Source organism: Microtus oregoni, unplaced genomic scaffold, assembly GCF_018167655.1.
Source record: "Microtus oregoni isolate MIOR12 unplaced genomic scaffold, Mior012 000013F_ref0000133, whole genome shotgun sequence".
Classification (NCBI taxonomy): Eukaryota; Metazoa; Chordata; class Mammalia; order Rodentia; family Cricetidae; genus Microtus; species Microtus oregoni.
In genome coordinates, this window is record NW_024543072.1 from 43,561,914 (window position 1) to 43,577,203 (window position 15,290).

At 46.3% G+C, this 15,290-nt stretch overlaps 1 protein-coding gene across 1 annotated transcript in view; it reads right to left on the minus strand.

The window, feature by feature from the left end:
• Stx6 (syntaxin 6) overlaps nucleotides 1-14,186 on the minus strand; it is a 46,506-nt gene extending 32,320 nt beyond the window's left edge. Inside the window, exons 1-2 of the mRNA XM_041662536.1 lie at nucleotides 13,965-14,186; nucleotides 2,096-2,265 (exon numbers count right to left, since the gene is read on the minus strand). Coding sequence (XP_041518470.1) covers nucleotides 2,096-2,265; nucleotides 13,965-13,999 — 205 coding nt within the window. The 5' untranslated portion in view covers nucleotides 14,000-14,186. The remainder of the gene's footprint in view (nucleotides 1-2,095; nucleotides 2,266-13,964) is intronic.
• Nucleotides 14,187-15,290: the final 1,104 nt, after the last annotated feature.

Sequence of the window (15,290 nt, forward strand, 5' to 3'; positions counted from 1 at the left end):
GCCTAGCACTAACAACTTTCCTTTCTGTCTCATAGGTTTTTACATTTTATTTAACTGTATAGTCTTTTAAAAACCTGGTTAGAAAAAGAACTCTGGTTAGCAGGCGAAGAAATGGCTTCTCCGGGACATGCCTTATATATGTACCACTATACTTTGCTCTTTGCCCCCCACTGCCCTCCTTTCTCTTGTCTCATAATTTATGCCCCCAGTTCATCTCAGAGGAAACAATATCCCTTGAAATTGCTTATGATCCTGTCCCCTCACATTTTACTTGTCTTTTAATAACATAAAAGGTACCATGAAGAAAGTAATGAGGAACAACTACCACGGTCACCAGAACAGCAATTAAACACTCTACACATCAACCTCCCATAAGCCCGTGCTGCCTAGCAAGGGGACCTTGTACAGTCGGTTTCCTTGGTGGACTATTTCAAAGAAAAACACAAACCAGAGCTCAGACACGGAGCTGGCGTGTTTTCTAAGTTTTAGTTACAGAGACTTCCCAGCTGAAAACAGAAAGCTGCACAACCCCACTTCCGCAGCTCTCTAGTTCATCAGTTCAATCAGCACAATGGATCCGCTCTGAGCAAACAGTCATGGTAGAAGGCAGCTCTTCAATGGACAGCAGCATTTGAAAATCACTTAAGTGGCAGTGGGGTCTCTGAAGAGATTTTCTGAGTTCCAGCTAACAAGCTGTAACACTGGTCTGTATATTCGGGTGCGCAGCAACGACCGCTAGTGTAGTGTGAGCGCTCGCCCTGCTCCTGAGCGTTAGGTCAGTCTAGCTATACTAACTATAGTATAGTACTATACTAGCAAGCAGCCTGCCCAGTACCACTGCTCGTCCTTTACAGTAATCACTCTGGCAGGCATCATTCTAAGCTCTTGATACATGGAACCCTCTTGACACTCTTGTTGTCCTAAAATCCTTCTGAAGAGGAAACTAAAGCATAGAGAAGCTTACTAATGTGGCCAAAGCCAGAGTCACTTTTGTGGCACTATTATCAAATATGTATTCAACACCCTCTCTGGCCCAGAGCGCCTAAGACCCTTGGAGTCTCTAGAGTCTATTGCTAGTAGATGACTGATAATTCCTACACAGATCCTCTGATCACCACACAAACCAATGCTATGATTAGTGATGTGAACTTCTAGCCACAGTTGCCCCTGGAAGGAGAAAGGGACTATAGGCTGACCTAATCACCAATGGCCAATGACTTAACTGATAATGTTTCTGTGATGAAGTTTTCATACTCCGGAAATGGACAGGGTTCCTGTGGAGCGCCTGCCTCAGGAAGATGGCATTCTTGGGGACACACAAGCTCTTCTACCATACTTCCCCTACAAATCTCTTCCACACACAGACTTTACAATATGCGGGCAACCTAAGCAATGCATTTCTCTGAGCTCTACAAGCAGCTCTTGAAAATTAAACAAACAGGATGTGGGTGGGTCAGAACCTGGGGTTTGCAGGTGGCATCTGATATGGATACTACAGCGGCCCATGCTATCTCCAGGTAGATAGTGTCAAAACTGTAGGACACTCAGCTGGTGTCTGCTGGAAAACTGTTTGGTGCACAGATATCTCAAGTATTAGTATTTTACTGTGCATGAAGAGAAAGTTTATTTGTGCTTTTACAACAGTGGAGTAAGAAACTGAACACTAGCCGGGCGGTGGTGGCACACACCTTTAATCCCAGCACTCGGGAGGCAGAGGCAGGTGGATCTCTGCGAGTTCGAGGCCAGCCTGGTCTACAGAGCTAGTTCCAGGACAGGCTCCAAAGCCACAGAGAAGCCCTGTCTCGAAAAACCAAAAAAAAAAAAAAAAAGAAGAAACTGAACACCAGCAGACTGACTCCAGTGTCCAAAGTGAGGGTCACTGCTCTATGCAGCCTGGATAATGCAGGATTCGCCATCCACGGAAGAACAAGGCCAGCCTACCTGAGCTCCCCGGGGCAGACTTCAAATGTGTCATGGTACAAACAAGAACCAGATAGAAGCAGACCTCTCACCTATGGCTCAAGGTCTGACAGAACTGCCCTCTTGCCTACGTTCCTGAGTCCCTCCACCCAGACACCACAGAAAGGAAGGATATTGATAGTCTCATCGAGGTCCTCCAGATCCCACTCTATGCTGCGGAGGTTGTTCCTCAGCTCGTTGGTGGTCCAGTCGATTTCTTCCCTTGTTGCTGCAGAGGGGCCCTGAAGGAGCTCCGTCCATCTCTGAAACAATCCTTGGGCAGTGTTGACTGCTTTCTGTACCTCTCTGTAGTCAAGGTGAAGGGAAAGGAGGGAGAGGTCACACACAACTCATTCTATGAATTCAAAAACAAGAGAGCAGAACTTAAGGCAACACCACCACACGTCACCCTCACAACCCCATCACATCACCACCCTCACCACCCTGAACAAGGCCCAAACAGTCACACTAAACAAGGCCCAAACACACAGACTGGGCATTTTGTTCCCAGCAGATGCAGAATAAATTGGCCATTATTGAAGCAACTTTAACATCATGTTTGTTTGAGGAAGACAGTTCAGTTTTTTTTTTTTTCCTAAACAGACAATACTAAAGTGACACAAAGAAGCAATCCTATAATTAACTAAAGGGTCCTTCACATTCATATGGCCTTCATTGGGTGTGGCAGTCAATCTTTCTCTTCTTGGGTAAGAGCAGTTGAGAACTACTCCCACCTTGGCTTGTGTTTCACACAGTATTTTAATCTGAGACCTTTTAAATCCCTGGAAGATATCCAAACATTTCAGCTTTGCTAGTATCTGCTTCCCTAGCGTAAGCAACACTGTGTAACAGACCGATGCTTTTCTTGTTTCGAGTGTGGGATAGCCCCAGCAATGCTGCTGTTCAGCATGCTCTCACAGCAGATGCAGTTAAAAAGGGTCTACGGGTACCCTCACTATCACTGATCTTAAATGCCACTTCAGTGTTATAGCCTGAGACTACTGTACCAATCAGTCAGTTTGTAATGTGTGTGCCTGCATGCCAAGGTCAAACAGCAATCTTGGGCGCTGTTTTTCAGCAGCTGTCCACCCTGTTTTTGAGACTGTGTCTCTCATTGGCCTGGAGCAAGCCCCAGGTATCTCCCTGTCTCCACCTACCCAAACTGGGATAACAAGCGGTGGTCACTGGAGAGCTAACTGACTTCTTTATGCTTGCCCAGCAAGCGCTTTACCAAGTGAACTGTCTCCATAGTCCTGTCCAGAGTCCTAAACAACCATGATCATAACCAAATGAACTGTCTCCATAGCCCTGTCCAGAGTCCTATCGACCGTGATCATAACCAAATGAACTGTCTCCATAGCCCTGTCCGGAGTCCCATCGACTGTGATCATAAACCTATGAATCCGTGTAATTGTGCAGAAGCAGACACTAAAAGGGGTGGATTTTATTATAGGTAAAGTATAACCTTAAAAAAGAATAAAGTCAGGTGTGGTGGTGCACACCTTTAATCCCAGCACTCAGGAGGCAGAGGCAGAGGCCAGCAAATTCTGGGTTAGAAGCCAGCCTGGTCTACAGAGCAAGTTCCAGGACATCTAGGGATACACAGGAAAACCCTGTCTTAAAAAAACAAAAACAAAATAAGAAAGGTAAAATTATCATTAGTTCATATTTCTAAAGCAGATGTTTTAAGAGACCCCAAAGGTAGGTACTGTCATCAACGGCTCAGACCTTGAAAGAAAAGCCAGACTCACAGTGTATCCAGAAACTCCACCTGAGCAGTACTGAAGAGGCCTCACAGAGAATCTAAGAGCCCAACCTGCTAGTAACATCTTCCAGGCATGAATAAGTAACAGGGAATAATATGGGTCGCAACCAAGTATTCTAATGGTGATAGGGTTTTTTGGCCTGGTTGTTATTGTTGTTTGTTTGTTTTTCAAGACAGGATCTCTCTGTGTAGCCCTGGCTGTCCTGGAACTTGCTCTGTAGACCAGGCTAGCCTAGAACTCAGAGACTCACCTGCCTCTGCCCCCCCCCCCAAAGAGCTCGGATTAAAGGAGTGAGCCACCACGCCCAGCTGGTAGTGGATTCTGAGAGTCCCGCTATGTTACGTGATGTAACCTAGGTTAATCCTTCTGCCTCAGTTTCCTGAAGATTAAGCTTATTGAAGACATATGCAACTATGCCTTGTAGCAAACTTTTGTAATCACTTTTCAGACCTTCCTAAATAACTTGAAATTTCCACATAGTGCCAAGAGCCACAGTCCACCTCTAACAATGCACAAGACCTACCAGGACACCCTCTCCATCAGAACTGCACACCAGCACCTCAGTTAACACTGAGAGACCTAGCACTTCAACTAAGTCAATCCATGAAGCTCGGCAGCACATCATCCTGCCACCCACCCATTCGCCATCCCGGAGGGCAGAAGTGCCCTTCTTTCCTTCTCAGACTTCTCAGAAAAGGAAAGGGAGGGGCCTCAGTCAAACCAGCTGAGGAGGCGCTTCCAGGAAACTACCTGCCCTACCCAGCCAGTCCAGTCAGTGCTTTATTGAACGAACAGCTATGACCAAAATACTGCTTTATTTGGACAGTCCAGCTTAGCCATTTCCAGGCTTCTCTCCCAAATACGCAATGGGAGTGATTAAAGAACACGCAGGAGCACAGATGCACGCTGACTTCTTAGGGATGAGCTAAGCAAGCTTGGAAAGCAGCAGCTGCCTCAGCAGCACTGGGATCGGGACGCCACTTCAATGAGAGCTCACCCCCTTCCTAGTAAGAACTGTGGCTCTAGCCCCTCATGCAGAGAAGCCGGGAGCACGTCACTGATGACGAGAAACATCGATCTCCCTATGAGCCAGGCAAGTTTTCTGCTCAGAGCTTCCAGAGTCGGTCTTACACACCACGTCACATCAACAAAGCACTGTGCTAGTAAAATTTCAGAAGTAGACTTTACCCACTTGCTGTCCGAAAGTCTGTCAGAACCATGGGCCTGACAAGTTTTCAGAACCACAGACTGAAGGACTCTAACACCAACCCACAATATGGCCACAGGAACACTTGTAACATAGCACTTCCTTCCTGATAAATAAAAGATTGCACCTTTGCCAAAAAGAAGAGCCACCCAAACTTTCCAAATGAGATTCTTTTATTCACTTTAAACAAAAGTTGACGGCAACAGGACTAACCTTTGGAAGCTAACGCAACACTGACCAGTGCTAATTCATTTTTAAGCCTCTTCCACACCACATTCCAACCTGTCACACGGTAGTAAAGGGCTCGCCACCCCAACCAATCGAGCTTGGGAGGGCTACAGAATATTCCCAAATGTTACCCCCCCAAAAAGAAAAAATTCACTACGTTTTCTTACTTGTAGCTAATGAAGTGGGGATCAGGCATGGTGGTGTACGCCTTTAATCTCAGCACTCAGGGGGCAGAAGCAGGAGGATCTCTGCGAGTTCAAGGCTAGTCTGGTCTAGTGAGGCCCCCTCTTGAAAAGAACAAGACAGTTTGCCAAGTATAAAAAGAAACAAGGAATGTCTCAGCTAATAGCGAGTGTCAAGCTTTGGATAGGGTTTGAGTGTGTCTCTACGGGCTCGTACATGTTAGTGACTTGACCCTCGATAAGGCAGTGTGGAGGTATTGAAAGCCCTAAGAGGCATGTCAGAGGTTAATTAGGCTGTTCGGATACAGCACTCAAAAGCCATAAAGGCAGTTCTTGTGGGATCCAGTTAGCTCCCGAAAGAAAAGTTGCTACAAAACATAGAGCTTGTCGCTTCCTTGACCTCGCTTGCCGCTTCCTTGACCTCGCTTGCCGCCTCCACAGTATCTGTCCCTCTCACAAAGGACTGACGGAGGAGTACAGCCCAGGGGCCTCTACAGGTCCCAATCCTGGACTTTCCATGAGCTAAATAAACCTCCTCTCTTTACAAAGTATTCTGTCTGGCTACTGGTTAGACCAGCAGAAAGGGTCTTGTTCTTAGCTGTTACTTGGCTGTGTAGAACTGCAAGATTGCAGTTCCAGCTTTCCTCTGGAGTCTGCTTTCTTCGCCCATGCTGACAGACTGAGTTGGCATCTGTCCCTGCTCCTCTGCTTGCGCAACAATTGCTGCCCAACTCCTTGTAAACTAGTGTTTGTTGTGCGCTCACAGGCTCTGTGGGGGAGTAGTCAGACACAACAAGGACGACCTATCCCAGGTCTGAGCTAAAGTATGTTTAGAACAAGGGCTTCCCAGTCACTTCTCCAGAGCTCTCTGAGGTCTCCCCTCATCCTCTGGTGGGGTGGTTCAGTGTAGCTGACTTCTTTCATGTCAGCTGAGGCACCCTAAGCTTGTGACCTAAGAGAAGATGACGCAGGAGGAAGCTGCACTAGCTGAGGGACTTCAGGAATCGGTGTCGCTGCTTCATTCTGTCAGTCAAGGCAGTTCCAAAGGTCTGCTCAGGTATAACACTGGGAGCATAGACTATTGACTGACAGAAATGAATGCCAGCTTCCCAATCTAAGAAGCAAACGGGACAATGCAGACACTGGTGCAGCCTGTATCTGGGACAAGGAACTTCTCTGTAAGGCTTACAGAGAAGTTTCTGGTTCAACAACAACATACAAGAGACTAGTAAAGACAACATTCTGATCCGGAGGTGCAACCTCAAAGACCCAGGCTGCAAGCTGTGCAAGCCTCAGCAACCACTTTACTCACTTCCCTCCCACGCTCCCCCAGATTGCTCCTGCCCTGTACCCCACACACCTCATTCCACTGCCAATCAGGGTGAGAGAGGAGCTCTTCCCATTTCTTGACTTCCACACACACATCTTTTGCATTTAAGGGAAAATCAAAACACTCTTTCCTTAGCCTTACTGCCAACCAAATGCAGGCAAATTCAGAAGACGTCTCTGCTTAATTATCCGCACTACATATATTCTGACCCTACCACGCTACTGTGACCGAAATAATAGAGAACGAGAGGAAAGACCAACTTCCGCCTTAGGGGTTCAGAAGGCTCACTCCACGGTCTCTTGGCCTCACATGCTTGCTTGATGCTTGGGCAAAACATGCTGTCAACACAGGAGAGTGGCATTTGTTCATGGCAGTAGGTAGCGGAGAAAGTGAGACCACTTATCCAGGGTTAGCCTGGTCCTTGTTGGCCCCCCGCAGGACACCACCCGGTGGAACACCTTCCCTGAGCCTGTCCTCACTCTGCTCCCTTTTGCCTCAGTGCTCCAGCATGTCAGTCCAGTTCGGGTCTGCTACATCGCTAGGAGCTCTTGCTTCACAAACACCCACCCTGCCTATTTACACATTCGCCTTCCATGAGTCACTGCGGAGCAGCTCCGCAGCCTCTAGCTCCAGGAAGGGCTTCTCTTGGTGCCTGTCATTCATATTATGCAGCTGCTTCTCAGTGTCTAGACTGTGAGCAGAGGGATGACATTTTGGCTTTTGGCCTTGTTTTCTGTGTTTCCGGCCTTAAAGCACAGAAAGATGCATGCACTCTTTACTGGTGGTGGTTTGAGCAGAGACGGTAGGGAGCTTCATGGAGGGCAACACCATCAGTGGAGCTGGGGGACGGGCCGCACTGTGTGCTCAGAAACCATAGAGCACTCAAGTGGAGTGGACAGTTTGTTGAGATGTAATAGCTAACATTTAAAGGCGGCATCTCCTGGGCTAGGAGCACTTTATATGAACTGTAAAGACAGCCAGACAATGGAGAATTCTGTCTCATTTCAAACAGGAGAAGCTGAGGGAGGATCTAGGGGTCACAATGCAATAATCTAACTTCACTGAGGAAAGATACGACAGGGTCAATTACGTTGACCCAAGGAAGACCTCATCTTGATGTCACTGGAGGTTTTTGGAACTGGGAAGGAAGTGAAATTAGGGATCTAGGAATATTGGTTTGGTAGCAGTGCTGGCTCCATCAGTGTGTCAGTGTGAGGGAAATTTAAAAAGGAAGTCTTGAAAAGCGCTGATCTAAGTGTGCAATGATCAGCATGCAGTCCTGCAAGGGGTCTGACAAACTGTCACATCAGGTAATGGTAGTCCTTGTCATTAGGAGGGACCATTGTGGCTCCTACTAGATGAGCTGCTGCAGAGAATAGTCTCACCATCACAGATAACTGTTCTCATCCTGTGGATAGTCTGTCCTCATAGGAGGCCTTGTCCCTTGCAGGCCTACAAGAGTGGTCAGTGGTTTTTGTTTTTGTTTAGCAAAAGCAGTTTCTAAGTAAGTTACGTTTGTAACTTTTCATTCTTTTTCTTTTCTTTTTTTTTTTAAGATTTGTTTATTTATTTAGTTATGTATACAACATTCTGCCTGCATATATGCTTGCATACAGAAGAGGGCACCAGATCTCATAACAGATGGTTGTGAGCCACCATGTGGTTGCTGGGAATTGAACTCAAGACCTCTGGAAGAACAGCCAGTGCTCTTAACCATTGAGCCATCTCTCCAGCCCCAATAACTTTTCATTCTTAAACACAGAGGTAAGCCACTTGTCCCAGCTTTGTTCCTGCTTTGGGTTGTTTCCACGGACTGTCTTCCTGTAGCACAATAGCTAATCCAGGGCACATGCACAACACAATTTACTGCCAGACTACCCCTAGAAAGTGCTTTAGCAGGCCTGTTTTAGTAAGCCTTTGCTAGTACACAGATTCAGTCCTAATTTGCTGGGTGAAAAAAAAATACAGTATAGGAACTTATTCAGTATTTGATGAGTTAATTCAATCAAGTTTTTGGTTACACACACACACACACACACACGTTACCAAGCTTTCAGAACTAGCATTTCCGAATTTTCAACTTCTAGTGAAACAAGACACCAAGAAAATCCCAAAGTTGAGCATGTTGAAATGTGTCAACACCATCACGTGCTGCTTGGTGATCGGGCTATAATCTGAGAAACGTCTCATTAGACAATGTTGTCATTGTGAGATGACACAGATGTACTTCATGAACTAAGAAGGCTACACCACTAGGTCATATAATCTTATAGGGTTTTTTTTTTTTGTTTGTTTTTTTTTTTTTTTTGGTTTTTCAAGACAGAGTTTCTCTGTTGCTTTGGAGCCTGTTCTGGAACTAGCTCTTGTAGACCAGGCTGGCCTTGAACTCACAGAGATCTGCCTGCCTCTGCTTCCTGAATGCTGGGATTAAAGGCGTGCGCCACCACCGCAGCTGCTTTAAATTTTTTAAACTAAGTTTGTATTTATTTTGTGCTTATGCTGGGGGCATGCCACAATGAATATCTGGAAGTCAGACTGTGGGATTCAATTCTTACCTTCTACCATATGCTTCCCAGGGAAGGCAAACCCTTCGACCACTGAGCCATCTTAGAGGCCCTGCTTTAAGTTTCTGTTTTTGAGACCTAGTTTCACCATGTTGCTCAAGATAGTATGAAATTCAATATGCAGCCCAGGCTGACCTCAAAAACATGGCAATCCTCTGGCCACCACATCCCAAGTGCTGGGGTTATAGGCACACACCAACCACTTCTTGCCTAGGAGGTGTTGCTGTTGTTGTTTATCTGTTTGTTTTGCTATCCTCCCTCTTTGGGTCAAGGAAGCATTTGGGAAAACAAAGGTTAATTTATTTTTATGTATACGAGTGTTGTATTCCCAAGCATGCCTGGTTCACATGCAGGTCAGAAGACTGCACCAGATCCCCTGGAACTGGAGTTATAGACAGCTGTGAGCTGCTATCTGGGTACTGGGAATCGAACCTGGTTCCTCCGCAAGAAAGTGCTCTTAACCTCTGAACTATCTCTCCAGTCTCCAGCAGGTGGTTAAAGAGAACTTCTTGTTCACTAATTTAAAATCACTTTTCCAAGGGCCCAAACTCAGATCTGCTCGTTCCATAAGGAAAACAGATTTGTTTGGAGGCTGAGATTAAACAGGTCTTGGTAGATGTAATGCTTTTCATTCTCAAGGTCAAAAGAACTGAGACAAGCAGCCAAAATGTCTGAGCCCTAGATCTCTTTAGCTGTACCATGGGTGAAGGGTAGGTTATCCTGAAAGTTCCTTGCAGACCTGAGAACCCAGTGGTTGACTTAGTGGAGGCTGTAGAAGACGGGAAGTGGAGGAGAGTCAGTGACTCACACCCAGATAGGTCTCCAAACTATCTAGGTGAAACTGCCCACTACCATAAGAGTGAGAGAAGAAAGCAGCCTTTCTTTTTAAGTCTATCTTGTTTGCTTGTTTGAATACTTGCTTTTCCCATAGCAGAATGATGATGTTTGGTCTTAGTAATTAGAATGTTCCTAGGTAGCTATCGATGGAGGGGTTAACCCTGGATAAGGGGTTAGGTTGTTAGGTTGGAAATACAGCTGGAAGCTTGTCAGCATAAAAGAGGTGCTCTGAACCCATGAATGCTGGGAAACACCTGCAAGTTGTAAAAGAAACACTGAGGAATGCTGGGACTAAGTGGGAGCAAGGGAAAACTGCGCTAGAAAAGCACAGGGTCACAGAAACAAACGCTGTTCCAAGAAAGTAGTGGGATGGGTCTAGAGTCAAGTATATTGGAGGAAGAAGTCAGAATCACTTCTTGACCCAACCTGAGGTGTCAGTGATGTCAGTCCTGTCGCGGGGCAGCATGGGGGCAGCACAGATGTGAAGGGATATGAAGGATTCGGAGGGCCACCTCAAGAGGCCCTGTATTTACAGGTTGGGCCTCAGCAGGAGGTGCTCTTTGGGAGATCTCAAAACTTTAGCAGGAGGACTTAGCTGAAAGAAGTAATCACTGTGTGTGTGTGTGTGTGTGTGTGTGTGTGTGTGTTCTTGAGGGAATCTTAACCTTGGCCCTTCCTGTCTCACTTTCTCCGCTACTGCTGCTTTCTCTGCTATTCCCTACCATGAACAAACACCTCCCCTTGGCCACTCTCCTGTTGACAGAATGTTTTGCCCAAGCATCAAGAATGTGAGGCCAAGAGACCATGCATTTTATTTTTTTGGCAATGGGCAGCCATTAAATGATATTAAGTAGGTTATACCTGCTCGGACCTTGAAGGGCTATATTGTACTGTCCAATATGAAATTCACACATGACTATTCAGGTATGCCTAAGGACTTTAAAAGTAGTGTCATTAAGGAACTAACATTTAATTATTTTAAAAACTGATACACAATCTGGTTGCCCAAAAAAGTGGTATGTATGTTTGGAACAATTAGGGTATGTGAATTTCTTCTTTTTTGTCTTCTTTGAGACAGGCTCTCATATAGCCCAGGCTAATCTCAAACTCATTGTGAGGCTCCTTTTGAACATCTGCTCCTTCTGCTTCTGGCTTCCAGGTGCTGGGATTACAAGTGTTCCCTATGACCCAGACTTTGAATATATCTTTTGAACTGTAGGTTTAAAGGAGTCTAAATATAGGACAGTATGTTCAAATTTTTAACAGCCAAACTGAAATGAGATAGAAGTTTAAAATAACAAATTTTGAAGACTTAATACAAATAGTTGAAGCCAAATGCATGTCTACAATCTCAACACTCAGAAGGCTGAGCAATGACTGCAAGTACCAGGCCAGCAGGTTCTACATAACAAGATTCTATCTCAAAAAAGAAAGAAGGAAAAGAAGGAAGGAAGAAAGGAAGGAAGGAAGGAATCACAGCTGGCAGTAATATTTTGAATATATTAACAAAAACATTGGTCAGGTGGTGGTGGCACTCGCCTGTAATCCCAGTACTCAGGAGGCAGAGGCAGGAGGATTTCTGTGAATTTGAGGTCAGTCTGGTCTACAAAGCAAGTTCCAGGACAGTTAGGTCTGTTACACAAAGAAACCGTCTCAAAAAACCAAAAACTGAAAAAAAATAAAGTCATACTTGAGACATCTCAACTTTTTCTATTTGTGATATATTTTCTATAATCTTGTTTTTTAAGCTTTTCCTGTGTGTGTGTTTCTGCGCGCACATATGCATGTGCGCACATATGAATTCCTGCATGTGCGCACATATAGATTTCTGCATGTGGAGGTCAGAGGACAACAAGCAGGACTCCTGCTGCGTGGGTTCTGGGGATCAAGATCAGGTCATCAGGCTTGGCTGCACGTGGCCCTATCTACCAAGACATCTCACTGGCCCTCGAGGCTGCTAACGAACAGATACGCCTGGGTATGCTATTACACGTCTGGAAATACCCATGTGGCTGGCTTCATTTAACTCTTGGATAAAGTGCAGACCACTACTCTTCCTTCAGGCGCCTTAAAGACCTATGACAGTTCCAATCAAGTAGTGATATCCAGTCAGGAAGCAAGTGCTGGCGGACTATGGGGGGGGGGGGATATCTGAGCAGTGAAAGTTTTCAAAACTTTCACTCAAAGGCAAGCAAATAAAAATGTTCTGGTTATCTCTAACATGTACTCACTACCAGATATGAACTTAGCAGCTTGAGTGTTAAAAACTTCAATTCTGCCAGGCAGTGGTGGTGCATGCCTTTAATCCCAGCACTCGGGAGGCAGAGGCAGAGGCAGGTGGATCTCTGTGAGTTTGAGGCCAACCTGGTCTACAGAGTTAGTTCTAGGACAGACTCTAAAGCTACACAGAGAGACCCTGTCTCGACAAAAAAAAAAAAAAAAAAAAAGAAAGAAAAAGAAGACGACGACGAGAACAACCCTTCAATTTCAATTCTGGGGCTGGTGAAATGGCTCAGCAGGCAAAGGTGAAGACTTGCCGCCAAGCCTGAAGACTTGAGTTTGATCTGAGACCCACATAGAGGAAAGTGAGAAGGGGACTCCTCCAAGTTTTCTTCTGACTTCCATGTGGGACATAGCATTCACACACACACACACACACACACACACACACACACACACATGCACACACATGCACACACACAAAAAGTAGAAAACAAAACAAAAACCCTTCCATTCAAGAAAAAAGTATACAACTCTAAATTAAAAAGCAAAAAACAAAAGAAGACATCCTCAACCAATTCCCTAATAACACATTTTCTAGGCAGGTAAATTTTGCTGTTGATCTATATCTCCCTATTCTCCCATCTAAATTAAAGCAAGGTGAAAGAAAAACCCTTTTACTAAAATGTTAAGAAACAGTCTTAATAGATTTGATTGTATACACTATGGATAATAAAGTATCTCACCTAAAATACCATTTAAATTTTCCCAGTACCTTTAAGTATAAAAACAACATGCACACAACAGATCAGCTTTTACCACTGCACAGAGAAGATGCAAGGAGCAACTAGTTAAAAACAAAGAACACTTCACAGTCAGTAGAACTTCTCCTCTCTTAACTTTGCAGTTCTCAGATATTTGACATTTCTCTGACATTCAAAGCATAAAGATGTCATGTTATTAGAAATAGGTTGCGATATCATAATTGCGCTTTCTTGCATTTGTGTAATGACTACAAAGTTGAGACAACGAAGTACAATTGATGTTTCCATCTCCCAAAAGACAATCAAAGATGGAGTCAGGACAGCTCCCTCTCAAAAAGAGGGCAGCAGGCTTCTGAAAAGCAGAACGTGAAATGAGGGAAACCTGTCAAACGCTCAGGACGAAACCAAGGAGTTCAAAAGAAACACTCATTTCCTTCGATACGGTGGGAAAATCCCAGTGGCTCACAAAAAGCCTCGGAAAGTTTGGTTTGGCTGATTGCATCTTGTTTTCCTTCCAACATCAGTACCGGGCCTGGAGGACTTTTCCTCCCCCGGGAAGCCGCGCGTCCTCCCGCACCCAGATCCCGCACCGGCTGGACGCCTTCGGGCAAGCCGCGGGGTGCCAGTCCCGGGCAAGCTCCGCGACTCCACAATGGAGATCGCCCCCGCGCACGCCCACTCCAGGAGGGCCATTTCCCTTTTCCTGCCCAGATGCTGTCCGCCCGCTCCAGCGCGTCGCTCCCCACCTGCGGCGCGCGACCCCGAGGAAGTGGCTGAGCGGGCCGAAAGGAGGACCCCCGTGGGCCCAGCCCTGGAGGACGCGCGGTGTCGGGGTGCAGAGGCTGTGCCACCCTGCCTCGATTTCCCTCCCTTCCCCCTGCGGCGACAGTCCTCGGCCCACACTCACCCTTTCACCACAAAGAAGGGGTCCTCCATGGACATGGCGCCCGGCCCGGCAGCCCGAGCCTTCCCTGAGGTCTCCCGTGGCCAGCCCCTCGGCCGGGGTGACCCGGAGCAGCGGTGGGCGCAGTCCCGGGAACCCGACGGCCGGCGGTCCAGCACTCGGTCAGCGCCGTGGGCCGAATCCCACTCCAAGCCGGCCCCCACGGCAGCCTCCTCCCACGGCACCTCCGGCGCCTAGCCCCGCCCCCAGGACACTCGCCGCGACCAATCAGGAATGCGTACCGCAGCTCCACTTCCGCACTCTGGATCACGTGACCCAGATCGCCCAGGCGCTGGGCCAAAGGGGGGCGGGGCTTGGACTAGCGTCTCTGGGCCGGAGAGGTGGAGCTCTGGGAAGTAGGGGAGGTCGTCTGCCTCCGCTGGAAGAAGGCTTGGAGATTTTAGCTGTTGATGAGTCTTATTTGCATAGACCTCTTATCTTTTCTCTACTTTTAAAGACTTGCTTTTAACGCTGTGTGATTTACCTGCCCATCTCATTCTCGACTTGCCCTATAAGATTCTCAACCTGATTATGGTAAAGTCTTATATAGTGTGTAAAGGCTGTATAAACATCCTCAATACTCTTTGGGGGACGATGCTACTGTTTTTATTTTATGAGGCTTCAGTTTCTCCTGTATAGGGTCATACGACCCATACATCACAGAACCATAGATCCTGGCACTTTCCTCAAAATGAACAGTATTATCTTTTGAAATACATTCTGAAAATGAACTTCCCAGCAGAGAGTTAAAGGACAAAGGAGCCAGTCAGGGTAACTTCCTCTCAACTATGATTCCTAGACGTCCAGAAAAATTTTATCTGGCACACTTAGTGAACTGGCATATTTGACACGCTGTCCATTAGCTTTCATTGTTAAGTCCTCTGACCTTTCATTGCTGATAACCACCGGGCACTTACTGTGTGCTGGGCAGGATTCTTAGTTACTTTATTACCTTCAGAAATTACTGTGATTTATTATCTGCATTTTATGAATGAGCTTTCTGAGACTCTGAGGTGAAGTGACTTGTCCAAAGTCTCTAGTCTCTTTGGAGCTTGCATCAAAAAAATCTCTTTTGAACCTGTAGTCCTTCATTCGATCCCTCATCTTTAAGTACACAAACAAGACAGTAATGGCACACACCTTTAATCCCAGCACCCGGATCTCTGTGAGCCCAAGACCAGCCCGGTCTATAGAGCAAGTTCAAGGGCAGCCCAGACTAATGGCGGGGAAGGTAAACAATATCCAGCTCTTGTGTAGTTCTGTAAACTCTGAGGCCCCAAAGGAGGAGGC